The sequence below is a fragment of the Rutilus rutilus genome (genome assembly GCF_951802725.1).
Source record: "Rutilus rutilus genome assembly, chromosome: 4".
Lineage (NCBI taxonomy): Eukaryota > Metazoa > Chordata > Actinopteri > Cypriniformes > Leuciscidae > Rutilus > Rutilus rutilus.
The window spans coordinates 3,208,549-3,236,415 of NC_140212.1; the positions used below are offsets into that span (position 1 = coordinate 3,208,549).

At 39.6% G+C, this 27,867-nt stretch overlaps 2 protein-coding genes across 4 annotated transcripts in view; one reads left to right on the forward strand and one right to left on the reverse strand.

Annotated features, from left to right (window-relative positions):
- cog5 (component of oligomeric golgi complex 5) overlaps nt 1-27,867 on the forward strand; it is a 78,214-nt gene that overhangs the window by 1,642 nt on the left and 48,705 nt on the right. The window contains exons 5-7 of the mRNA XM_084407292.1: nt 41-110; nt 4,542-4,662; nt 25,507-25,637. Coding sequence (XP_084263418.1) covers nt 41-110; nt 4,542-4,662; nt 25,507-25,637 — 322 coding nt within the window. The remainder of the gene's footprint in view (nt 1-40; nt 111-4,541; nt 4,663-25,506; nt 25,638-27,867) is intronic.
- gpr22a (G protein-coupled receptor 22a) lies at nt 107-15,631 on the reverse strand. 3 transcript variants are annotated; one of them, XM_084407296.1, is made up of 4 exons: nt 15,327-15,631; nt 13,491-14,416; nt 11,854-13,186; nt 107-1,346 (listed from the first exon to the last, which is right to left on the reverse strand). In XM_084407296.1, exon 3 carries the CDS (start codon nt 13,180-13,182, stop codon nt 11,890-11,892), a length of 1,293 nt encoding a protein of 430 aa, XP_084263422.1. In that variant the 5' UTR covers nt 13,183-13,186; nt 13,491-14,416; nt 15,327-15,631; the 3' UTR covers nt 107-1,346; nt 11,854-11,889. The 3 variants fall into 3 exon arrangements, with proteins under 3 accessions (XP_084263422.1, XP_084263420.1, XP_084263421.1); XM_084407294.1 differs by lacking the exon at nt 107-1,346 and having other exon boundaries at nt 9,875-13,186; XM_084407295.1 differs by lacking the exon at nt 107-1,346 and having other exon boundaries at nt 9,875-13,186; nt 13,478-14,416.

The window sequence follows — 27,867 nt, forward strand, 5'->3', positions numbered from 1 at the left end:
AGTATTTTATTTACGCATTTCTCTCTCTTTCCATTCTCAGGATAAGAACTAAAATCGTCGACCCATACAATAAGATTGTGGCACGGACGGCCCAGCTCGCCCGCTTACAGGTGTTGTTTTTTTCTTTATCTTTACATCTGCTTCTGTCATCCCATATCTCTATCCCTGGATATTCCAAGCAGACAAAGAGATTTGCATTCTGCTGAACCATTATTTCTTCACGGTCCTGCTTTACAAACACTGTGTGCTTTTTTTCCCTAAGGCTTGATTTCCATGTTTATTGGCTCAACATCTGAGATAGATACGGCCCTGCCTTCACAGATGTTTGCAGTCAGGACAGATTCTGTAATACACCCGATATGGGAAGAAAGAAAGAAATGCACACAAACAAAAAGAAAATCATTCTGGAGGAATAGATGTTTTAGAATATTGATTTGTGATTTATCACATCCACAATAAAAAAACTTTTACAAATATTTTACCCAACACTCTCAGAAAAAAAGGTACAAAAGCTGTCACTGTGGCGGTACCTTTACAAAAGGTACACCTTTGTGTACCTAAAGAGTGCATATAAGTCCCTCAAAGGTACATATTGGTACCAAACGTGTACATATTAGTACCTAAGTGGTACATATTAGAACCCTTTTGAAGGGTACTGTCCCAGTGACAGCTTTTGTACCTTTTTTTCTGAGAGTGAATAAAAAATGTCTTTCAAAATCTTGTAATTAGTATAACATAGTATAGTAATAATCCCGTGTCATTCCAAATTCATTTGTTTTCTTAGACGACTATAAAACAAATTTTATTTTGTGCAGTGTTTAATATTTACAATCTTTATGCAGCTCTTTTCCAACCACTTCACATGAGTGAAGCTTCAAGCCTGCAGGGAAAAAATCAATAAAAGTCAATTTGGGCCCGGAAAGGAAGGGTCTCTATCACACTTTATCAGTCACACACGTGAATACACACATCTAGGTGAACAATAGTGTCCCGCTCGACACATCTTGCAGATTTACGGGGTCTTCACTCCTGGTTTTGAGTGGCTTTGGGGAATTGTTTGTAAATATGAATGAAATACAGCTGTGGAAAGGTCGCTGTGGTGATGAAATGATCCCCTTTACCTCTTTCTGCCCCTTGTGTGGCTTTATAGAAGAGTAGAAACACATTTGCATATTTGTGTTTGCTCATCAGCATAACATCATCAAAAACTCCATGATGATCCGTCATTGGTTTGATTACTGTTTGCATGCTGCTGTCGCATACAGGGTATGTTGTCGTAGTTGGTATTTCTTCTTTAACATTTTTTAAACATCTTTTTCAATATCTGTATTGGATTTGGCACATACCTACAAAAAAAAAAACCCAAATGAATATTGATTACAGGAGTTACACTAATGTTATTGCCCTGAAAAAAAAAGTTACAGTTTGTATTTTAATGGTGCAAGTTGTCACAATGGGAACCTGCAGTGTATTGAAATGTATAGAAGAATACAGTTGCAATGAAAAACAAGTCTGTGTCAAAATTATATTTGCAAAGGGGCGGAAAATTTCTGCTAAGTTTCCGGAAACTTTCCATGGGAAGTTCCATGGAAACTTAATAGGAGTTATTGGAAATTTGGATAATTTATGCATACTGTATCATATACAAACATAAATAGAAACATTTTGTTTTGTCTTAAGCAGACATGCTTGTAAACTAATACAAATTTTTAAAATGATATTTTTTATTTATTTGTGAGTCGAACAAAAAAAAGCATGAATGTTGGATAAATTGCTCATATTTCCTATGATCCCAATGCATGCATTGCTGTTATTATTGCTCATATATCTTTCTAAAAATAAGATGTGGAACCATTGTAGTATTTGACTGTCTGATGGCACACATAGATTCAGAAGTGTGGGGCATTGTTCATGTTGCCTTTGTGTCTGGGTCTGTCCTGCCCTTGCCTTTAGCAACAGATTTTAATTTATTTTTATTCCTCATAAGAATAAGACCAGACTTGACGATGGGGACACAGCTGAATTTTTTTCCTGCTTTCCTTTTGAATTTTTCCGTATCTTTACACTATCTGACACTCTGTCACCCCGGGACAAAGCAATCAGTCTCAGACACACACAGAAAAGGATGCACGTACCTTTGGGACAGTTCAGCTGCACCTTTTTACTGAAACACAAAAAGACTGACCTCTCCGAGTCCTTCATTTGCCTGCTGTCTGCCCACTGGCATGATTGTCATACTAACTGAACATGTGGCTTAGTTTCACGTTTTGAGCACAAATGCCCTGGGTTATAAGAGTTTACGGTTTATTTTATAATAGAAGTGTGTGTTGTCTACTAGGGTGTGAATCAAAGGCCTATTCATGCTTGTTTATAGTATTTGTGTGTGTGTGAAATTCATTGACAATGACTGTAATTGACATGCTATTCTAGTCCTAAAAGAATCCTGTGAGATGATGCACATCCTTCTCCTTGATAAAAGACTGAAAGTTATTATTAAAGCACCACTTATTCTGAGTATATTAACTCTTTCCCCGGCATTGATGCAATTTAACGGCTTTTCGTGTTTTCACTGTTATACGGTAGAGTAAAGTATTCTCCGGGTCAAAACACAGGTGAAAAAAGAGCAGAAACAAGTTGTAAAATGTTGTAGTCTTTCAGAAAGAACACCATTTCTCAGCTTTTTGTTCAAAATGTTTTTTAAATTTTTTATGAAACTTACCCACATCCATGTTTTGATTAACCCTCAGACGGTCCTCAGTCATTTCTGACCGAAACATTTTCTGTTTTGAATTTCTAAAAATCACAGCTTCATCGGAATGTTATGAAACTTGGTGACTTGTATGGCATTAGGTATGTGAATACAAAAAAAAATTGAGGTCATGATCCGAGCATGCTAAGTGGTCGTAAAAAAAGGAACCCATAGGAAATGAATGGGAAATAAAAATTTTTTAAAATAATTCTCCGAATTTTTGTGTGTACAATCTACAAATCGGCCTCAATCCTAAAAAAAAGTACACCGCTGTAAAGGGGTGACACTCTACAACATCAAGAGTACAAAAAAGACACACCCACATACACACACACTTTTATACACATAAACACCAATAAATTTTGATTACAAAAAATCTGTTTTGAATTTTTAAAAATCACAGCTTCATCGGAATGTTACGAAATTTGGTGACTTGTATGGCATTAGGTATGTGCACACACAAGAAAATTGAGGTCATGATTCGAGCATGCTAAGTGGTCATACAAAAAATAGTCACACTTGTGGTCTTCGGTCAAAAATGACCCCCATAGGAAATGAATGGGAAATTGACAAAAAAAAAAAAAAAATTATTTTACATAAAGTGTTATAATTGAATGAATTGCATTTTTTGTTACAAATTCTGTAAAAAAAAAAAAAGTAAATGTGTCCATAAACAGCTGGGGAATTCACATGCCTCTCCATAGAGAACTGTACATGCCATCTAGTGGTTACACCATGGTTCTACGCTTTCTCTCCATACTCTCACCAGATGGTGCTAATCTGCTTCAAACATTTTTTTTTGAAGGCCTAGACTCTATATTAAACTAAAATACTGCATAAATAAAAAATAAAAAAATACATATATTTATATAATTTTTTTAAATTAATTTCAATGGCAAAAATAGACCATAAATATTGCATAAATATTAATAAATTCAATAAAATGATCTCAAAATACAAAATTAAAAAGAATAAATATTATAGAACAAAAATAAATTGCATTGGTTTTACTGGGATGGAGGAAGTTTCATTTTTAGGCCTCCGGTCACTTCTGACCGGGAAGGCCCAGGATGTGACTCCGAAACGAAGACCGTCTGAGGGTTAAAAAAAAAAAGAATGCTTGAAGCTAGAATAAATAAATAAATAAAGTAAAGTTTTTGTTTAAAACCAGAGGCTTTTTTTAATATAAATATATATATATTTGCATGTGCAGAAATTCATACAACTAATTTTTCTAGGGGCCATGACATTTTTGTGAAAATGATCAAAAACACTGGCAGTGGTTGGTAACTTTAAAAAAAAGAAAGAAACGCTGGCAGTGAAAGAGTTAACAGATTTTTTTGAAACAAATTATGCTGTTATCCTACATATGACTGCAATGGTCTTTATACATAGGTCAGGTTCCTCCTTCAATTTAAATCTGTCAGTGTAAGTCTGTAAATCTCACCCTTAATTTTAAGATTGCCAGATGAAAACCCCTTAACAAGAAACACTATTCATCCTTCATGTCTGTTGCACAAAATGTGTGTAACAAGAGGTATTAATACCATAACAATAATTATTGGTCGCTATTAATACCAGGTTGGTTTTATTGTACTGTAGGTACAATCTATATCATGGACATACTATGGTTACCATGGTACATTTTTGATAGAGGATTTCACTTTATCATAATGTGGGCATCATTATCTCATCATTGATATTTGCTTGTGCTGGTTATGATAGGCCTACAAGTCATTACGGTATTTGATGAACACAGGAATGAGATGCCTTATCATATTTTGTGTGGCAGGTGGCGTGTGACCTGTTGAGAAGGATTATTCGCATCCTGTACCTGAGCAAACGACTGCAGGGGCAACTGCAAGGGGGCAGCAGAGAGATCACGAAAGCTGCCCAGAGCCTCAACGAGCTGGGTGAGTGACCTGTCACGACGAGCGTCTACTTTGCTCATCCCACCTGTCCTTCAAAATGTTTACTCACGATGGAGCGCTCTGTATGAGTGGCAACACTCTACCTATGTTGTATTTATTGGATTATATCATATACACTCTTAAAAATAAAGGTTCCAAAAGGGGGTTTTCACAGCGAAACATTATTAGAATCACTTTTGGTTTCCCAAAGAACCTTTCAGTGAATCGTTCTTAAAAACAAAAAATAATTGTTTTTCTTAGTGTGAAGAACATTTAAAAAATCCAAGAGCCTTTTAGGGGCTTTCGCACCAGGTAGTTAGGAACTCAGGGTAACACTTTATTTTACAGTGTCATTGTTACACGTTACATTAGGGTTAGGGTTAGTAAGGGTAATTACTGTAGTAATAACAGTACATTATGCATAATTACATGCAATTAGCCCTCAACAAAACCCTAATCCTACACTAACCCTATAGTAAGTACATGCAGTTACTTAATATTACTCAGTACTTAAATATATAATTACACTGTAACAATGACACCTTAAAATAAAGTGTAACCCGAACTCAGTAATAGGAACTAGCCACCAGGGAAGTCCTCTGAGAACTAAGGTTGTGTTCACACTTGTAGTTCGGTTTGCTTGGTTCGTTTGGTCCGGACCAAACAATAAACACGCTTAGCGTTCACATTGGCATTTTAACACCGAACCTAAAGATACCGAACTTATAGGCATAGGGATATGTTCACAACCTGATTGGTCGGCTTTTATTCTGTATATTTCATAACGGAACTTACCGAACATCCGAAATTCGCAGACATTTTCGTTTGGTCCCTTCAAAGTCGTGTTGGATTTCCTCCCTAGCATTGAGCTGTTTGAGAAGTGCCTGGACTTCAGCTAAAAGTTTTTCCATGTTCATGGATCTAGTAAATGTATGTAAACTGTTTACATGGCTTTTTAAAAATGGTGGGTGTCGGTGTTTCACATGCATTCAGCCAATTAGCGTACATTTACGTCACTGGTGGTTCAAAAGGTGCAAAAGCCCGTGGAATGGAAAGGTTCCATGCATGTTAAAGGTTCTTCATGGAACCAATAGCCGCTTTCCGACCAAGTAGTTACAGGAACTTAGTTCTAGGAACTGTCCACTTCTAAACAGTTCTAAGAACTACTCTCCCCCAAACTCAGTTTTGCTGTTTGCGTTCGCACTGGCCAAGTGGCCATAGGAACTGGTAGGAGGGGTAAGGGAGTGACGCAAGCACGGTGACTTTTATTTTGACGGCGCGACGGACCTTTATTTTGGCGGCGCTGAGAATGCCAGAGCAAACAATGCTCGCATTCTCTGTGTTTATTAGTTAGCGATCTGTCTAACAGTACTGTTTAATATGTTATTAGATACAACTGTTATAGAAAGTAGACCGTATATGGAAAAAAAAGGTTATTAACCTATGCCGTGTGGTTGATGTCCAGTGTTGCTAGCTGGGCAGATAAACATAATCATGTTTGACTTGGTCCCCTCAAAGTTGCGTTGGATTTTCTCTTCAGCATAAAGGTTTAGAGACCCATCTTTCACTGTTTTACATGTTTGTATAGTTAGTTTATGGAGTAAATATATATAGGCTATAATCTGTGTGTTTACATTCTAGCTGTTTTAAAAATGGCGGGTGCTGGTGCTCCGCGTTCGTTCGGTCAATCAGCGTACACTAACGTCACGGATAGTTCCTATAGTGCTGGTTTAGACCCTACTCTGAAGTAGGACCTGAATTAGTTCCTCCAAATGGAGTTCCTAGAACTAAAATCGTTCCTAGTTCCTGCGGTGCGAACACGCCGACATCCGGGTACTTTAGCCAATAGTTCTAGGAAATGTGAAAAGGTTCCTCCGGTCGGAAAGCGGCTATAGATGCCAATAAAGAAACTTTCCTTTTCTTTTTCTGTAGGCATGGCTGTTTTTCATATAGGATTTAGTTCTGTTTTAAGGGCACTACTGGTAATTATTCAAGTGCTATGGCATGCACCAATGTTGTGTAAATGGCTTCAGGACAATCTTGTACTATTTCCAGGTCAGCCCTCTTCTTGTGGCCTAAATGTTTTGATGAATTTGCAATGCAGGTGTGAGGACTGTCTGAAACTGGTTTAGGAATTGTCTGACCTGTTTTGGAGATATTGCAGGTTGTTTCGTTGAAAACCCCCCTTGATTAATGTCTGACCCGAATAGCGCTTACAAGTGACTTCAGTTTTAATAGTGACCAAAGTGCATTATAGTAATCTCATAGAGCTTAAAGTTGACAGGAAATCAAAAATGACCCCATTTACATTTAATACATGTTCCAGGTCATATTGGTGACTTCACCTCTCAACCCCTCTTTAGTCATACAAAGAGCACCTTTCATGATCCAATCAGTCCCCTCCCCCCTGTTAAATCCTGTTTCACTAGAAATTTCAGAAGTAAAATGAGTTGAAATGCTGTTTTATGTTGACTTTAAGGGTGTTGAATTGTTTTCGTGTAATTTTAGAACACTGACATAATTATTGTCTGGAATTCATGCGGTTGTGAACATTATCTGGAATGTAAAACTTATTTTCGTCTCCAGGTTTAATGGCTGTAATATCAGATTCATATTGACTCATACTCTATTGACCCTTTGTTTAGTACATTTGCCTAGATTTCGAAAGGACAGATAAATAGCACAATGCAAATTCGGTGTGCTCTTAGTAAACACATGTCTTCATTATTAAGGCACAGGCCCTGTGGGAAATATTCCAGTGAAGATCAGCAAGGTACTTTTTTTTCCCCCGGTTTCTATTTGCATATTCTTTTCAACTGAAGCTAAATCAATGCAGGCGAACAGTAGTTTCCCATTGTGCATACGAAGGGCATGCTGATATTGGCATTTACCGCTTGCATAATATTATGCCGTGGCAAGAAGCAACACAAAGTATTTCTGTCCCAAAACTTAGTGAACTGCCTAGCTAGACAGCGTTTTAAAACATCATAGGCCCAATTCCCATGTGAACGCTGGCTGCCTTCAAAGATACCTCATTTTATCCCAATTTCAGGGCATCGTTTTTTGCAGAAGTCCTAAAATGCACTGTGACAGTGAAGGAATCAGCAACATGATAATGTCAAACTGGATTAGAACCAAATGTGGCTCAACTCTCTTCTCTCTGCTTTTCGTGAGTTAGCTGTATTTTTGAGTTGCTGTCTGTTAGCGTTCCAAATCAACTGGTTATTATGAGATGGCATAAAAGGCAGCAGCTTGTGTTAGCAGTAGAAAACATGCCAGCTCTCTAGCTTTTGGTGTAGTCTTATTCTCTTCATGACACAATATGATTCAGTAATATGTTTTCTCCATCCATTTAATTATTTATCATGTCAAAGTGAGTGTCATATTTGGATTCGTCTCACCCAACTAATGGATTACAGAGACATCTTTGCATTAGCATCACCGTCCAAGACGAGACAATTAGAGTGCTCTAAACAGCACCTGTCCCTTTTTTTCGCAGGATGCTCAGCTTTTATGCCTTCCCTCCACCCCCTCAAGATATAACATGAACAGCCAAGGTCTGATTTTGATATCATTATCTGTATGTGCAGCTCTCTGGCATCCAGCATAGAAAGCTGTCTAACAAATCTCCCATTAGGCAACCTGTTTAAAAACATTCAGCCTCACACGGGTAGAAAAGATTTTTGTCTATAGGTTTTGACAATGTTTTTTGGTACATGTCAGATTACAGTCATCTTTTTCTCCAATTACAGCAGGATGCAGCCCTGAAACTGTAGAAGCAATTAAACTGCTTTCTTTTGATTGGAAGTCTGTCTCGGTCTAGGGCACGCTGTCCTCAGATGGTGTTACAAGAAATCCGATGAGTTGCAGTTGGACAGTGATTGGTTTCGAGCTTGAGAGTTTATAAAACCGCTGATAGCATCATGCTATTGGATTGTAAACAAGACGATCAGTAAATGATAATGGACCCTTAAAGGTTTAATTGACAAATTGCTTTCCTGTTTACCATGCGACATGACTGTGTAAGACGTTAGCTGAGACATCATTGTGTTCCAGTGTAGGGTTGTACAGCATATATCATGCAATAGTATAAACGTGTTAAGACCTGTACTGTGATGTATATCCTGATACACCCCAGGCCAATATCTTCTCTAGGCATTGCTTTTTACACTAGTGACCAATATGGCATGAATTCAAAACACAAAATTTCATATTACTCTTTAATTTTGCAGGTTGTTTTCGGTTTGTGTCCACAAAACATATGTCTGATTCAGCCTTGAATTATAGTGGTCCTGACACAATAATGACAGCACTCTTTCCCCGCTATGTAAGGGAGGGATGGACAGCCAGATGGATTGATGAACAGTTGAAGGAGAACTCGAAATGGCTTAAGGGGAGGATTGACTATAGGCTAGGGCAATGGGGGAAGGTGAGGGTGTTTTGATTGCCGGAAGGCGTGTGTGTGACTGCTGTCAGCCGCAACGAGATGATTGGAGTGGGATGAATGAATGAATGAAGCATTTATATAGCGCTTTTCTTATGTACTACTTTGCACCCAAAGCACTTTACAATCTTCACATGAGATCACATGGGCAAACTGAAGGAATGATGCTGTTGAGGAGAGGAAATCAAAGTCAGATTATGTCAAGAGCTGAGAATTGACAGGAAGAAATGAGAATTGTGTGCAGCAGTCTGTTATGGAGACAATTATATTTCTACATGTGAGTAAATGTACTCACGTGAGACACCTTGTTACTTTACATATTTAAATAATAATTTATATTAAGAATTGATTCTGTTTGTTCCTTTTTACATCATCTGAACTACACCTGTCTGTCAAATGGAGATGGAGTGTCAATCACACGACTTCGGACTCAGTGACTCCCTCCTTTGGGAATATATGAGTGGCATGTGGATGTCACGATCAGTGTAGCGAGGTAAGAGGAATAGATTGGGTGAATGAAAGCAGACAGTGGAGAGGTAAGGATGCTCCAATTAGACAGATTTTAAAGACAAAGAGGTGAAACAATCCTCTTTGTAGTTTGATTACAGGCTGTGGATATAGAGACAAGCAGGGAGAAATTTGACTCTCTTGAATGCTGCTCAAAGTTTAGTTTGTGTTATGTAAAACAAAACAAAAAAGCTAATCAAGTTACTGGGGTCTAAGTGAAGATACATGTAAAGGTAATAATAGCAATACCAGGCAGTTCAATATTCTTAACCTCTTTTTATTGGCATTAACAATGAAACAGTACTTTGCATTAGTGCTAATGTGACTTTGGATGTTTTCAGGCCCTGAACATGGCAGAGCCATTCCAGTTTTGGCAGCCCTTCTCTTTTTTTTCACATATGCCTCAGAAATGTTGTTTACAGCTAAACAATAAAGCCTTCATTCATGAGCAACCCCAAATCATAGGTCAACTCATCATAGGGCAACAGCTCCACAGGCTTCTGTATAATCCGTTGCATATGATGATACAATTGCCTTAAAGGGCTCTTAAAAGATTGAGTCTTTTGGAGTTGTCTGGGAGGGCACTTAAGCTAAAAGTTAACATTTCACAATTGATTTTAAAGCACAGGGCCCCAAGATAGCTGGATCTTGGGTACAGCGGTTTGGACAGATTTGACACTACAGTAACTCAGTGTTTTGAGAGACCTATAACACCATTAAAGACATGCATCAATCATACACTGTTTTCACTCCCACTTGCTCTTGTTTCAGCATAGTGTGTGAGCTCTAAATATGGATCAGCTACCTTGGCTTTCTGAACTGTAATCTAGATAAACTCAAGAACATATGATTGTAGAACAGTCACTTGATGATATAAGCTGAACCTAAGTAGTTTAGTTCCTAACAACGCAGTAATTAGTAATGAACTGTTAGATGGGTTTTCAAACAAGTTTAAAGCCTATCCAACTGAGCTGCGCTTTGGGTAACTGGCAGTATCTGTGCATATAATTGTTTTGCATTTTGCGCCGGTGCTGAAAAAGGAAGTGAAAGATTTAGTGCATAAAAAAAAAAGTGATTGAAAAAGCTGTTTAATTTGATAAAGTAAATTCAATCAGGAATTAGGGGCTCTATGATGATGAGTCATATGTAGCCTCATTGACTCCCTTGAGATATTGTCGCCTCTATTTACTGGTTATGTGACATCAAAAGTTTGTATTAGTCTCAGCACTGCTAGACTACACCATAAGCAAGATATCATCCAATACTAGCACCTATTCCTGAATTCGAGCATTTCAACCAAAATTGGGAATTGACCTGCATCTCAGAACTGCATTTTGCTTAATTTTCAGTGTGCAATGGTATGACTTTGCCCCTAACACATATCAATGTGTGACCTTTCATTGCTGCAGTGCAAGGGGTGATTATTTTTCCTAGTCTGCCAAAAGATACATTTATCACCCTCTAATCAGTTTAACCTATAATCAAACACCATCAGCTCAATGGGTCTCATAAGGTTAAGTATTTAAAGTCAACACCTTTTCATTGACATTCCCCAACCACTTCATGCCCCAGCAGCTTTATTGGACAATATGCTGTGTACCACCTTCCTCATCCCTATAAAAAGATGTGATTTGTATGCCAACTGGCCGTGCGGGTGATTTTGAAAGGAAGCAGACCTTGCTTTGAAAGTACACCCTGTGACTTGTTGACCCGAGTAATATAGCTATCTTGTTAATTGTATTGCAGGGTAAAGGGCAGATAGATATCCACTTAATGAAACCCATAGTTTGAATTCTTAAAAGTGTTTGACTTATATTTTCCACAAGTAAAAATTGGGGTGGCTAAAGCTGAAGGAGAACAGACATAAAACCTCTTTCCCTACAGAGTGAAAAAGTGTTTACTCCTGAAGTGTGGCCCAGTGTTATCACAAAGCAGTTGCGTAAGGTTCATCATGAAAAAATCTCTTCAGTTGTTTTTTGGGGTATTTAATGCAAATGAACAAACCCAGGAGCATCAGTTTCTACTTCTTTACATTTATGGTTTATACTTAGGTATGAATGTACAATCTCTAGGACCACTTCAATAAAGCACATGCAGTATTTACACTACCATCTATGACATCTACAATAGTCACCATTACAATAAATAAGAATAAATTATTCCTCTTGAGGTACTGTACAATTAATACACTTAAGTTCATTACTGCTTTGGATTAGTGGTTTCCCTTTTTAATGAATCTTTACCTGATGATGATATTTTCCTAAAATTGGCCCAGAAGCTCATTCCACATCCTCTGATGAGAGGCATTTTTGCCTGACCTCGGTCTCCTCGAAAGTCACCTTTTTGTTCCTTTTTGGGTCAATCCATGAGTTGTGGATGACCACATTATTAGGCATGGGGTCAGCCTCTACAACTGACACAACGCGCTTCTTCATTTTACTCTTTAGAACCTTTTGAAATTTCTGCCGAGTGAAGGCATAGAGCAACGGGTGAAAAATGGTGGTTCCATAAGCCATCACCAGGAAGCCCAGTCTGAGACGCACAGTGAAGTTGCTCGGCCCTGCACTCAGGATAACCGTGTTGAGCACGGTGATGGGTGTCCAGCAAAGCAGGAAGGTGGAGATGATAAGAAGTGACATGCGAAAAACCCTCTTTTGCCGTTCACGGCGTTCCCTGTGCCGTTTGACTGCCCTACGGAGGGCTATGATCACAGACACAGAGGTACGCATACCCAATGGTGGATTCCTGCCTGCACTGCTCTGCGAGGCATCGGTGGACTCTGGCTGAGTGGAAGTCATGGACATGGTCTTTTTCTTTCTTGGTTTCTTCTTGGGCGCCGAATGGAAACGTGTGCCAATACGGATGTTGAGTGCCTGCAGAATCTTGTAGTAAGTAACCAGCATGACCACAGCAGTGAAGAAGAAGATTGGAATCTGTGCCAGCAGGTGATAATAGAGTCCCAGTTCACAGTAGTAATGGTTTGAAGGTTCTTCCCCCTCTGTCTGATTCCTTTCGTTACCTGCTTGGCTAAAGAAACCCTCTTCTATAAAGGGTACTAGAAAGCTGAGGAATGATAGAGCCCAAATGGACCCTAATAGAGCCACTGCACGTCCCATTGTTAGTACTCGATTTGCAGGCCGAACTGAGATATCATAGCGGTCTAGTGTGATGGCCAGGACATTGGCAGCAGTAGCGACGCTAGCAAAGGACACACAAGCCTCGTGGAAGCAGCAAAGGAGTGCATTATTTCCCTCCAGTGGTAATAGCACCACCACAATCGTAAGTGGGATGCAACCCACACACACTAGAACGTCCAGCACATGAAGGTTCATGGTTACAATGTTGCTGACAGAACTCACCAGGTTTGACTTCATACAATAGAGAGCCAGAACAGTCAGGTTGCTACTGAGACCCAGCACAATCTCCAACATGAGGAAACCTGTTAGAGACACCTGGAAGCTGACAGGGTAAGGAGTGTCCAGGTCCATTTCGGAGTCAAGAGATTCAACGTTATCGAGGACAGTGAAGTTGCTCATGATGGCCTGGAATCCCAGCACAGGAGGGGTATGCATTCTCCTACACATGCAAAAAAATTAACGTGGCTGTTTTAACATGTCTGCTGGGTCAATTTATTGTTAACACAGCAAGCTTTTACCAGAAATTAGCTGTTGTTTAGATGCTACAGGTTTGTCTGAGAAGCATTTTCTATGGCATGCTACTGAGTGTTTACGCCAAAACTGTTTAGCTGTTTAGTACAACTTACCCAAAATCTAGCTGTCAACTAACAAGAATGTGAATGTACCATAATTAAAAAAGAACCTAAAAAGGAAGAGACATTTATATGCAATACATTTATATGCAAAACACTAACGAAACTCACCCCTCCCTTGTGTTCACTGTTCTTGTTAGGAGCTTGTGTAGCAAATGCAACCAAAGCGCTGATGTGTTGGCAGGATGTCATAGACGCCAACCATACTCCAACGCCTCTTTTATCTCGGCAGTGTCCTTTGCTCCTTCAACGCCATTCTGTTATGTGCCTGCTCCGTTGTGGGCTTGCTTTTTTTTTTAGTTTTTATGAAAGAAGTGATTTAAAATGACCTAAGATTTAACAAGTGCTTCAGCAAAGGCTGTCATCAGCCCCAGCATGGCACAGACTGAACAAGTGATGACACCCCGGTTTCCTCAAACACCTCTCTGTAGGGTTGATTAAACGCAGTCCAAACGGCTCATACCTCATTCCCTCGCATCCTCAGATTTCTGTGGGAGGATGTGGGAGATGGAAACACACTCTGCTCTTCCTTTTTTTCAGAGCGTGGGAAGGGTTTGTGCATTGTAATATCCACGTGGTTTTGACATGAAAGCTGTGTTGTATTCAGGCTTGTCTTTAGCCTTTTGTCCTTTGTATTGGCCAAACAGATCTTGCAGAATTGATCAGGGACAGCACCATGTCCCATCCTCAGTGATTATTCCAAGACTTTGTGAACCACAAGCAGAAATGCATCTCGTTCAGTGTGACAGGTTAGGATTGGCATTCTCTCGTCACCATATAACAAAAGTTGCACCTCGCCCCCTTGTATTCCACCTGAGTAAATCACGCCCCCACTTGCTGTGCCACAGTACAGCTCCAGGAGACCAGTCAGGTAGACAGCGGTACACAGTAATCACAACAAGGTCAGAGGTTTCCAGAGGGAAGGAGGTAGTCAAGCCGGTGCACTGTGTGGCATATATTTACCCTCTCTTTTTCACAGTGTTCATGTGGGACACCAGAACAGGAGCTCCATCCTCAGTAGTTTTACTCTCTGGCTGCTGGTAGGTGCAAAAAAAAGTAAGAGTTAGAATTATTTTGTTGTCTTTCTACCAGAGTCATGACCTTGAAAATCTCTACAGGATTGTGGCATCTCCTTAGCATTCATAAAAGCCATTTTACTGTAGCTCTTGTTCTAAACGTGCATTTTATTTGTCCATAAATGTAATGGAGAGACCTTGCAGAGATTGTGCACCACAGTCAGTCAAATTTTTATGTCTTTGATGGTGTCTCTGGTGTAATTATTTGGCCGGAAAGCTTTATACCCAATAGAAACTCATTAAACAGTGACTGTGAGTGGTTGTTTGCAGAGCAAGTTGCAGTACTCCCACACCATACTTCCAAGGGCTATACTCCATATATCATACATCTCCAAGTATCTCTCACTCTTTTCATCTCCAAGCATATCTCTCTGGGTTTTTTTTTTTTTTTTTTGAGCTAGAAGGTAGCTTTGAGCACTAGACAGAAGCAGTAATGGCGACAAGAGCGCTCACATCATCCTCCCCTTAAGAGGATAATGGGTTGGATGGGTTTCGATTGCTCAGTTTTGCTCTTTCCACATACATTAATTGAGTTAAATGTGTCAGTTACTGTGTTGGCCACTGGAGGAACCACATAAAATACAGCATGTATCTTTTTTCCACGATGTAAGTGTCAAAGCTGTTCTTTCTAAAAAAAAAATATATGTATTTCCGTCCACAGTATAGAAGCCAACTGCTCTGAATTTAAAGCATGCTGTCATGTAAATTTGCTCATGTTTGGTATTAACCCTGTACAGTATTTCCTGTATTTTAAAAAGTAAAAGTTGTCAGCTTTAAACAGATCTCTAAAGTTATCGCTTGTATGAAATGGCATGCATTCCCCTTAGCAGATGCTCTAGTTGTGAGAGTACAGAAACCTGAAGCTTTTTACCTCTAGTTGCTGCCATAAGAGCGAGTGACCTGGTAGCCCATATATTTCCCAGTTTGAGTAGAGCCATGCCAGGACGAGTGATAAAGGACATGCTTGTCTGAAGGGATGAGTCTGCCTGTCTTCCTCTATCTGCCTTTCTCTAAGCACTCCTGCGCCTGTCAAAGGGGGGCAGGGAAGTCAGATGTTGTAGGATGTAGTGTCATGCATCTTGCTTGGAGATCTGCTCCTCTCCTCCTCCCTTGTTCCTTCCCTCTCAGTCTTTCTCTCTCTTACCATCCCTACACTCAGCGCTTTCAAAATGCCCTACCTACTCATTTCTCTCCTCCTCCTCTTCTCGCTCTCTCTCTCTCTCTCTCTCTCTTCCCTCCTACCTCCCCTCATCGCTCTCGCTTTCCCTCCCCCTTCCTCTGCTGTGGTTTATAACACTTATCTGGCTCCCGATTGGTCTCGTGTAATAGTTGTAACCCTTTCTTTTCCTGTTGCTCAAATAGGGCTTACACCAACAGGTGAATTTCACTCTCTTTATTGACATTGACAAAAATACTGTCTAACTTACTAACTTTTTTTATTTTTGTTCCTAAATTGCTCATTGATCCACAGTTTTGGAGTGAGTAAATAAGCAAAGGATATAAAACATTTTAAAATAGCCCTCAGCAAGGATAAGTGAGTTTGCTTGCAAAGCAAGGGCGCCATCTGAGTCTTCATAATGCAAACATGACAAACCTCGCATGAAGCGTGATTTAGGTTCAGTCTTTTTTGCTGTACATGTGTGGGCGTGTTGGTGCACACTGATGTGAAGAGAAGGAATGGGCTAATTATGGAACATCATTTTTTTCACCAAATTAAAACCTGTTATTGTAAATCTCAAAAATATCACAAAAAAAGCCTTGGTATTCAAATTACCAAGCTGAACATACCCGTAAATATTCAAGGTGGGCATTAATATTTAAACTTTTTATTCTGACCCTTTCCCAAGACAGTTCTCAGTAGATACCCAAGCGAGAGAGAGAGAATGTGTGTTCATATTATTATTATTTTTTTTTAGACAGGTCCTAATGCCCCAAAGCGTTATTTACCTCGATTACAAAAGCTGATGTCTCATTTGGCATTTGTAGTGTCTGTCAGTAATGACCACTCTCTTTGTCGTTATCTCTCTCTTGTTGTATAAACTGCCCTATTGAGTGTGTTTGTGTGATTCTAGCTTGATAATGCTGCTGTGACTGATGCTCATTGAGTGGAAGCAGAACTCCAGAAGCCCTGGATGAATTAACTTGTGCTTAGCAACCGCAGGTTCCAGGAGCGGAAGGTAAGACGCCAGGTGCCAGCTCACTGGAAGAGGCATGAGGGATGGATAGTTGTGTAAAATCTACGCCTCTGAAGCAACCTCTCAGAAGCGAGCGTGCCCACTTGGTCCCTGGCACGACCCTCTGGGATTCTGCCTTGCAGTTTGCCGCTTCTCATCTGGCTGAATCCCTTCCTATATATTTGGGGTCTTTTTTAAAATGGTTATTACATTTCTGTCCTCAAACTGTATACACTTAAACCATTTATTGATAATGGTTTTAATATTTTCTATCAACTTATAAGGATAGTTCACCTTTAAATACAAATTGTGTCATCAGTTACTCACCCTTGTCCTTCCAAACCTGACTTTCTTTCTCATTCAGAACACAAACAAAGATATTTTGTTTTTGTCCATGCTGTGAAAGTCGGGTGTTGGAACAGCATTAGTGTGAGTAATTTTCTTTCTTGGGTGAACTATCCATTAATTAAAGAATTTGATGAGTGGACTCAGGTATGTCAGTTTTTTCACAACAGCTTTGAATGTAGGCCATCCAATCAGATTTTAGAGCCATCTTGATGTGTGAGATCAGTGTGAGCGGTGGGCCGTACCTCTCTTTTTCTGGCTCAGTTTTAAACCCTATCCCTCTCTATCCTCTCTGGCACTGTTACATCTCATCCAGAGCCATGTGTCAGGTAGGACAGGTCGGAAAACTTTATCTGAATGTGGTTTGCTCTCCCTAGGCAGTTCTCCAGTATCTGTTATTACATTTAAGATATGCTGTTCCTTTTTTATTGGTACATGTTGTTAACTTTAACAAATACATTTGACCAGAAGCTTAAAGGAAACAGCCACCTAAAACCGAAGCCAAACAGGAAATTCTGTTTGGCCTGTAGTGTTATATTTTGTTGGCTCAATACTCCTCTGAGACTCGGGAGCTGTTCTTGGTCACATTCCCAGTGTCTCCAAGGGCTCCTTTGCATGTGGACTTGAGACAGACCAAATGCAGATGACAGACCCAGTGGTCAAAGTCGCCTCTGGCAGTCCACAGTCCCCAAAGACCTCCAGCTGTTCCGTCATGGCCGAGCGTGATAAATGCACATCTGTTGAGCTGGGTCTAAGTGGAACTAAACAAGTTTACCACTGCACTTCAGCGAGATGAATTTTGGGCACATGACTGAAATGATTTTGGAGCATTCAAAGGCTTAGAATAAGATACAAGCAAATGCAAGGGAATTTTAGATGCTTTTACGGCATTCATATTTTGTATAACCATCTGTATCAATTCCATTGGTTGTAAGAGTGCTTGAACATCGGTTTAATCAAGCACTCTTACAACCAATGGAATTGATGCAGATGGTTATACAAAATATAGTGCAATCTCAGAGTTGTTGGGTTGTGTTTTTCAGTGCTCGTTATCAGAGCAATTATAAACGATACTAGTGGTGGCTAGATGATAATTGTTTTTTATAGACCACTTCAAATGCAGTGGAAGAGACTGTGGGAAATGAGATTGTGCTGTATTTAGCAGATTTCAGAGGCTTTAGTTGTATAAACAGTGTCAATCCCCTCAGCCTCAGCGGGGCCAACACGTCATCCTGTGACGCAAGGTTACAGTGTTAATGTGAGTCTGGATCCCCCACATCGTGTTTTCATGGCAGCAGATTAGCAGGGACACCCTGACTGTGAACTTCTGCTTACTGCGTATGTTGGTTCAGCTTTGCTTAGCCATCCCATAGGGATTCTGTTCAATCCCAACAAAGCATTCCGAGTTCATTCACTTCCTGCCACAGTCCACAGGGCTGTGTTGTTACGTGTTTTGTTGGTCCGGGGGAGGGGAGGCATGGGAAAACGGCATCCCTTATGCACAGGGTGACCTTCAAAAAGCTCTATCACCGCCCTGATAATCTGATCTGATTCAAGGACAGAATCAATTTGATTTGTGATTATGTAACATGCTAATGCAACAAATATTACTGACTTGGTTAATGCTGAAAGGGAAGATATTTGACGTGTAGCTCATATGTTTGTTTTTTTGCTATAAGCACTACACATAGACACACAGGCAACATAATTCATATGTTTGTTGAAACTAAAAACAAATTGCACACTTCTTTCTGAAAGCCTGTATCCTAATACTTTTTCTGCAATATTAGGATCTTTCCCCAAGTGCTTCTTCTGTAAGAAGCTAATTTTCAGCCTTACCTGGGTAAAATCTTCAGACAACACCACACAAAATGACGTACGAGGTAAAAAATAGATATTCTCTATGCTCTATGCTGTCGCATTTTATATTTTACTTGTGCAATAAATGTGAAATTGTTGTGGGAAATATTGATGGTAGGGTAATATAGTGGTATCCCCATAATATTATTAAATAAAATTAAAAGTTTAACAATATGTAGTCTAATAAAGCATTAAGGATAGTTATATTTTAACAGAATCTTTAGTCTCTCTTCTCCATTTTTCTTTTCTAGGTCCAAACCACATTTACAGTATCATTAGTGTTAGTGGCACAATGGACGGTAGTTACCGGTACGTACGTAGTTATGAACTCTGTACGTAGTTAGTTAACTTATTGAAGTAAAGAATGTGTTATTGAAGTATAGAAGGGTATATTGAATGCCTGTCTGAAAGAGCCCAGCTTATTTTTCCAGTTGGTCAAATTGATGCGCGAGGACAATGCCTGAACTTTGGATGTGATTTCAGTGTGTAAGTAGTGATTCTATCAATAAGCTGCTGGAGCGATTTATTCACTGGCTTGTCACTTCTGACCAACTGAATTGTTTGTGTTTCCCTCACCCGTCAAGTATCAACGCAATGAAGTGTCCAGGTGAAAGGAGACATTGGGTCAGGTGGGAGAATAAGAAGTCATTTGTGGCCCTGGATCACAAAACCAGTCACATGTCGCACGGGTATATTCGTGGCAATAGCCAACAATACATTGTATGGGTCAAAATTTGCGATTTTTCTTTTATGCCAAAAATCATTAGGATATTAAGTAAAGATCATGTTCCATGACGATATTTTGTAAATTTCCTACCGTAAATATATAAAACATTTATTTTTGTGAGTGAATGCAGCACAATCGGCAACATAAATGAACAACTTTAAAGGAGATTTTCTCAATGTTTCGATTTTTTTGCACCCTCATATTTCACATTATCAAATAGTTGTATCTCGACCAAATATTGTCCTATCCTAACGAACCATACATCAATGGAAAGCGTAGTCATTCAGCTTTCAGATGATATACAAAAAATTGACCCATGTGACTAGTTTTGTGGTCCAGGGTCACATTTGACAGAGAAATGATTCAAGCTTGCTTTCAGGCTAAGTAACGTGCTATGGTGCTCTCCCGTCCCCTGGCACATGATTTTATCACGATTCCAGAAATCTCTGTAGGCTGTTCTTATGACCATTGTTTGTCATGCGCCACTGTGCAGGTCGTGGAGTATTGGCCGTTTGATCAAAGTCTGTTTTTAAAATGGTTTCCTCCACTGCTGTCGGGGTGTGATACATGATGATGCCTTAAAATGCGATAATTTTCTTTCATTAGTCAACGTTTGATGTTCTTTTAGTTTGATTATCCATATGTTTTGGCACTGCAAATGTTTTCTGTTGTATTTTTATTTGACACTGAAAACAAAGCGCAGTTTGATTTGCTTTGAGCATGTCTTTTGGTGATGAGTTTTTAAATTCAAGTGATTTTTGAACCTAGTATTGCGTTTTCATTTGACATTTTCATGCTCTTTCTTGGAATTTCAGAGATGACTCAATCTGCACTAACTGCAATTACTTTTTTTTTCACTTTTGTTTTAATCTCAAACAAATCGAGTGCCCCGCTTTGCAGGAATCACCTTCTCAGACAGACCCCATATTGAATTTCCACTGATGTTCCTTATTTTTCTCTTCTTTTTTTCCGCTGTAATAGGGAAAAAATTGCGTTTCCAAGGTCACGGTTAGAATCGTTTTACTCTATATTGCATGCTGCACCTTCTCTCTGTGGAGTGGCTGTTGTGCTTCATTCCAGATAAATGCAGGTAATAACTGTGATTGATGCTGAGCCAATGGATCTCTGGTGCTTCTACAAAAAAGAAAGACCTGCGAAGACGAAGAGCCAGCACACTGTCACACGAGCATCTTTTTCTGCAACAGCGGACTACAAGAACTGTCAAGGGTCAAGATCTGTGATTGAACAAGCATCTATGCCCCTGACCTGCCCTCTGACCTTCATGACCCCAGCATGATTTGATTTTGGGAGAGGGGAGCGTTGTCTGTGCTCAAAATGTAATACTAATGTATTCCTACTGCACAGTGCACCATATGTACTGTATTCCTTGTGTGTTTAAAGGAGAACTCCGGTCAATTTTAACATTGAGCTCATTTTTTTGTCCTCTTTTTAAAATTTGCACCCTGTTGACTTCAATGTTTTAAACCTGCTTTTAGGCTCTTAACATCCTTGATGTGTCATTACAAGTGCACAGGTCATGTGAGTGATTCCTTCGGAGTGAACGCGGGTGAATCTGACTGCAGTAGATGTGAAAGATATTAATAAAAATGATGTTTATTCAGCCAGCGCACATACCTGTATTTACATCCTGTTTTCGGTCGAAGTCCACAGTAGTCGATTGTCGAGTTCACGCGCATAGGTTTAGTACCTATGATCAACGCGCGTGAACTCGACAATCGACTACTGTGGACTTCGACCGAAAACAGGATGTAAATACAGGTATGTGCGCTGGCTGAATAAACATCATTTTTATTAATATCTTTCCCTCTTTCAAGGGATACTCCACCCCCCAAAGAAACTATTTTTTTTACTGACCCTCATTCCATCTCAGATGTATATGACTTCCTTTCTTCAGATTAACACAAACAACGATGGGTGTGAGTGAGAAAAAAATACTGAAGCTTCTTAAGTGAGAACTGATGCGAAGAAACTCCAGACCGGCACATCTTGCGCAAGCTTAACAACACATTTACATCACACTTCACATCACAACGTAGTGCTTTACAACGCTCTCATGAACTTGTGTATGACAGTTGGCCGGGAATGATTGTTTCTATTTAAAGTTTCAAATATTAGTATTTTTCTTACACACACCTATTGTTTCACTTCAGAAGAAATTGACTGGGGTCATATGGATTACCGTTGTGTTCACTTTGTGTGGTTTTGAAGTGTCAGATTTGGGGGTCTAATACACTTGCATTATATAGTCTCACAGAAATGATTAATCTTTGTGTTCATCTGAAGAAATTGAGTCTAATACATCTGGGATGGTAAATGATGGGAGCAAGTGATGTCCAGTTACTGTTATCTCAGAAATAAATATTGGGTTATTTTGCACCCTTTATTGTGTAAAAACGACTTTAAGCGTACACGTGTAAAGGCCGGCCGTCGGACGATGTCAGGCCATTTTTGAGCATCGGTCAGCTTAGTTTTTCCGGTTTGTTGTTGGACGCAGTCATGTTTTTCTGGGCCGATTCAGCATGTTGAATTTGCGTCGGTGAGAGAGAACTCTGATTGGCTGTTCAGTTTAGCGAACGGGTTAATAAAGCGATGAAAGTAATCAAAGAAGTCAAGACGGTACAGACAGAAGGCTGTTAAAATTCTTACCTGCACAAATATTTTCATAATAACATGAGCCGACTGTAATAAATAAAGTGATCAGCATTATAGATATTCAAGTACTGTTTACGGTTTGTATGTCTGCAGTCCTAGTTTCGGTTTCTCTTTTTGAATGACGAAAATAGACTATTATTGATACCTGCTGATATAGACAGATATTTACTTACACGCAAGAACGCACATGCTAGTTGACAATCGCCTGTAGTACTTTTGGTGTGTTCAAGTGCAGCTTTTTGGCCGAGACACAGTCAACGAGAGGCAAAAACACAGTCGGCTTTCGTCGCCGCTAGTTCTTTGACATCGGCTTGGTGTGTCCCAGGCTTAAGTATGAGTAGTAGATTACAGAGTAGAGTGATGTCCCATTTTAAAGAATGCAGCGTGTGCATGCTATAGACCTTATGCACCAGAGAAACAAGGGCGCCGCCATCTTTGGAAAATTGTCTTTTAACTTCCGTTTTGCGGTCGCTCTGTATATTTATATGGCATTTCTGTCCAGGAGTAATTAGCTTTTTAAGTAGATTTACTTAATGTAAAGTTAACGAAAGTTATCACGAGGACTGTAATGTTTAAAGCAGATGACTTAACAAATGTAAATGACCGGGAAGATTTTAAAACGAGCCGTTCATTAATAAACACGCAAAACGCTGTGAAAATACAGACCGGAAGTCAAAAGACAATGAGCGCAGCGCTGAAAAGGGGCGGAGCTACATAAGGTCTATATTTAATTAAATCTCAGCCTGTTGCTGTTTAATAACCACAAAAGGCCCCATTGCATTTTTAATTATGGCGCTTTTCCACTGCATGGTACGGCTCGGTACGGTTCGACTCGGCGCGGAACGGTTCGGCTCGCTTCGCTTTTCCACTGCGTGGTATGACTCGACTCGGTACGGCACGGCACGGTTCGGCTCGCTTTAGCTCGTTTGCTTTTCCACTGCAGTTAGTACCGCTTCAAAGTGGGTGGGACTGATCGTTAATAGTTGCCGTCTCTACTGCCATGGCATCATCATATTAAATGCGAATTTTTCATTCCGTGTTTCCCCATCCACTACTCGGCAACCAAAGAGAGGAACGTCTGCACCTCGTCCACTGACCACGATTCAGCCATTTCTTTTTTTTTTAAGTTTATACTCTTTTTTTTTTTTTTAAGCAAATACTTTTAAAACAGGTGCTACAGCGTTGGCTTTGTTTTGTCTACTGGCTATTTAAATCTAGCGGGTTAAGTGTCTCGTGTCGTAAATACAATGACGCTGGTAGTGATGATTCTGTCTGACCAATCAGTGATCTGCAGTGTTTTCACGTCACATTTTAGTATCGGTACGGTACGCTTGGAACCTCAACAGAGGTGGTACCATTTAAAGCGAGCCGAAGCGAGCCGTACCGTACCATACCATGCAGTGGAAATGCGCCAAAGCGTGCCGTACCGAACCGAGCCGTACCGTACCATGCAGTGGAAAAGCGCCATTAGTTTAATTGTGCAGTCCTAGTAGCATGCCTTTACGAACATAGCCCGTGTTACAGAATCGTCATGTCATGTTAAATCCCTGCATCCATTTGTCCTTTTAAAACCAGCATGCAACAGTTTCAGCCCTAGTTATCAAAGTGCAATTATAGAGAACGCTAATTGAGAGTCCCCCCCTACAGTATTGTGGTTTTCTTCTAGGACAATGTAATCATTGTTGTGCTCTGGCAGAGTGAAGCAGGAGAGGGTGAAAATGAGGTGAAATGAAACTGCGCTGCGACACAGAGACTTCTGGCAGGGATCGTTGATTTTAGTCTGGCTTTGGGCCTACCTATACGGACAGGAGCCAAAGACTCCCCCTGCTCTCCTGTGTGGAAGCCACCTGTTTCACACAGCTCTCCAGATTTTAAACCACAAACTCAAGGTCACTTCGAAGCATCTGGGTGTTACAGTATGGAGTCATTTCCTCAGCAAGATATCTGACCTCTTCTAATGAGACAGCTCTGGGTTCTTTATGATATCTTTGTTCGCAGTCTGCAAATTGAGTCACAGAGTCATCAGATGGTGTGTGTGCCCTCAGAAGGCGCTAATGAGTGGATCTATGTAGTGACATTGTTCTGCTTGGTGCCACTGTATCCGTATCAGTCAGCCTCTCTGACTCATGGGCTGTCTGTTCGGAGGCCTGTTCAGTATGGCACCCTGTGTTTAGAGATGCTGTTTCTTTCCCTTCTCATTTACTTGCAAGAATCTTCTACTCTTTAAAGTTCACAGTGTGGATGCTCTTGTGCATATGCATCTTGCATAAAACAATTGTGTATTTATTAGAGATGTGCACTACTGCAATTTCAAAATGTACTTCTCTGAACGGTTAATTGTCCTGTATGGATTTTTTTTCTTCTGTGCAGCACAAATTATGGTGTTTTGAAGTGTGTTTTTGTCCTTTCAATGGGGTCCAATGTTGATAGCCCTAACTACCCCTTCAAAGAAGCTCTATTATAAACTCTTAGAGGAAAAGGTTCTTTATAGAACCTTGAAGGGTTCCGTCAGGCGCATCATATAAAGAACATTTAAGGGTTCCAATCATGGGATAATTTAATGGATTTAGATATAATAATTTTGTTTTAAGTTATTTTTAATTGCATTAAACACCTGGTAAACATACTTTTTCACTTGAACGGTTGTGAATAACAGCTGGTCTCCCGTGTGGAATATTTTTTTAGGTGTGTCTGGTTCATTAAGCCTCCTCCACCTGTATCACACATTATCCTTGTTGCTAGCCCTAGTTGATGTGTTCATTCCAGAGCATGCAGGCGTCTAAATAAATGCTTTGCTCTTTTCGATGAGTTTAATCAGCCCTAAGTAGGAAACTGCCAACATTAACACAGTTTGAGTGCTTTCTGAAGCCTTTCTCATCTCTTCCAACAGTTTTGATATATTTCACGCTAAAAAAAAACCCCAAATCAAGCATAATTTCCACAGTCTGCTGCGATGATGGTTCGGGTAGCTTCCAGACACCCTGCTTAGTGCAGACAATTGTGAATAAGACGGTTTGCATGCTAACGGGTTCCTAGGGGTGTGCAAACACGCTCATCCTCCATGTGACACGTTCCTGTTATCAATCACATAAACATATGGCTGTCCATGTTTATGAAAAAAAAATGAAATGGTCCTATAAAACATTTGCCTGTACAATAAAATGGAATTATTTTAGTTTTAGTTGATTCCCCTTATTTTAACAACAAAAAAAATGCTTTGAAAAAACTAGAAAATAATAGTGACCATATTTTTTTTTTCCCATTCCTTTCAGATTACCTGTCCCAAGGCGTTGATCTGTCAGGTATTGATGTCATAGAAAATGACCTGCTGTTCATCAGTCGAGCTCGTCTGGAGGTGGAGAACCAAGCCAAACGATTACTGGAACAGGGCATGGAAATTCAGGTAAAAATACCACAATGTCTTTGAGAAACAAAGTACAAAATGTGCCAATACTTTAACTGGAGTTTTTTTCATGACACTGAAAATGCAATGTAGTTTAAGGGGAAACTACTTTAATTTATGAGTAGTTTGTCACTTGACAGGCAGCAATTTCAAAATTCTCCAACACCAAAAACCAGCAAAAGTACAAGCAATGCTTAAAATCCACTTGTATTGTTTTATGAATTGTGGTCCAGCACATTTCAAACGCAATAATGAATGGAATTGAGTTTATGCGGAGTCTACATTTACATTCATGTATTTGCACATAAAATTGATGTGATGTCTAGCTTAACATTTCAACAGGATGAAACCAGTGCCAGTATTCTATCTCTCTATATCTCTCCCTCAGCATGTTTCTCTGTCACACACGATGTGCTCACACACAGCAGATGGGCCGCACTGGCCTTTTTTTCCCCTGTCTACGGACACACAGCCATAGCACTGAACTGTCCAGGCACATTTCAGAAATTATGCTGCCACATGGTGCCATCTCAGGGGCTGAAAGATGCAGAATATCTCCGTAATTCCCATTTTAAAACGCCTGAAATGTTACATATCATCATACAAACGCAGCTGTCACAGTCCTTTGTTTTGTTGATTGCGTCTCTAAATTTGTCTTTCCTTTAAGTGACAGTTTAATTTTTCAGCACGCTTTTTGGAGCAAATCAATGCAGGGCTCCAGTTGGAGATGACAGGACTGTTGAAATACAGACTACACAAGGTCAATAATTGATTGCTTTATGCATCTCTCATGGGCCATCAGGTGTCTTTGAAAGCGTGAGCTTTCAGGGATTTTAGGTGAAGTTGTGGTTATGAACAGCCCATATCTGATGAGAGGTCCAGTCAGGAGAGTCTCATCTAGCCTCTGTTTGTTCCTGCATCTTTGATGGTTTCCATCGCCGACCACTTGCTAAAATAAGCCTTCCGATGCCCGCCTGTTGTATTCTTTTTTATTTTTTAGCTCCAGGGATTGATTGTGTGATGGTCAGTCACCCCCATATATCTCAAGGTTATTGGCTGCAGACAACGTAATGGCATTGACCACGGCATGATCTCTTTACATTTAGATATTGCGTAATGGTGTCTATCTTTCAAAAACCCAGTGCACTGCCTCGCTAGACCCTTTTTGGGGGCATCATAGATGCCAGTGATCCTGAAACATGCTGGTTAGGTATTTTTGAAACACAGTTTTAGCATAATAATTTAATTTAATATCATGTTTTTTTTGTTTTTTTCATTTAAACTTCGATTCAGCGCAAATCAGAAGTCATCAGACTAGGTGGAAACAGATTTAGCTCTTGTTCACTTCAGTTAAATGCAAATGGCTATTCCAATCACAGTTCTCAGTACCATGCGTCTCTAACAAATTCTCTCTCTGCGGTCTCCCTACAACTTTTCGAATTCTTGGCCTATTAGCATCTCATTATAAAACCAAGCGATGCAAGAGCCCCCTGACCTCTGTTCATGTATTTGTTGTTCTGGATCTTATCATGTAGTTCACTGCACTCCTCCATGGCCAGTCCTGCATCAGTATATTTAGAATTGTGTGGGTTACATAAGCCGCTATTCCTCAGCTCATGTGGAGAGATGGTCCTCTTCGTTTCGCTCTTTTCTTCTAAACAAAAAAGATTAACTTAGACCTTCTTATGTCTTTTAAAGGAATTTTTTGGGTTGAATGCAAGTTAAGCTGTACCAACAGCATCTATCTATCTAACATCTTATCCCTCAGTTTGTAAGAACAATCATTTTTACAATAATGCACTTAGTTTTAGAGTGTAAATATATGAGGCAAGATATTTTGTGCTGCACAAGTTAAATGTATATATTTTTTTTTAAGTATCAAGTTATCAATTTAACCGAGTTGACATTAGTTTAATGGTTAAAAATTGCATAACAATACTTTTGAAATATGATGCTTCCATACAATGCTAATGAAATCAACATCAACAATGAAATAAAAAATATTGACTTCCACATACTTTTCAGATTAACTTGTATTGATCCCGGGAACATTCCTTTTAGCACACAAGACAATTTCATTAGCGTTGCAAGAGACAACATGAAACAATGCATTTGATTTATACAGTGCTATGCATAAGTTTAGACACCCATGCTAAAGTTGACTAAAAAGAGGAATAAAAAAATCATCGTTTGGAAATTGAACTTAATGCCTTAATTAAAAAAATTAGGA

Bases quoted from the DNA above. Each gene is read 5' to 3' on its own strand.
- gpr22a (XM_084407296.1), bottom strand. From the start codon at position 13,182: ATGCATACCCCTCCTGTGCTGGGATTCCAGGCCATCATGAGCAACTTC.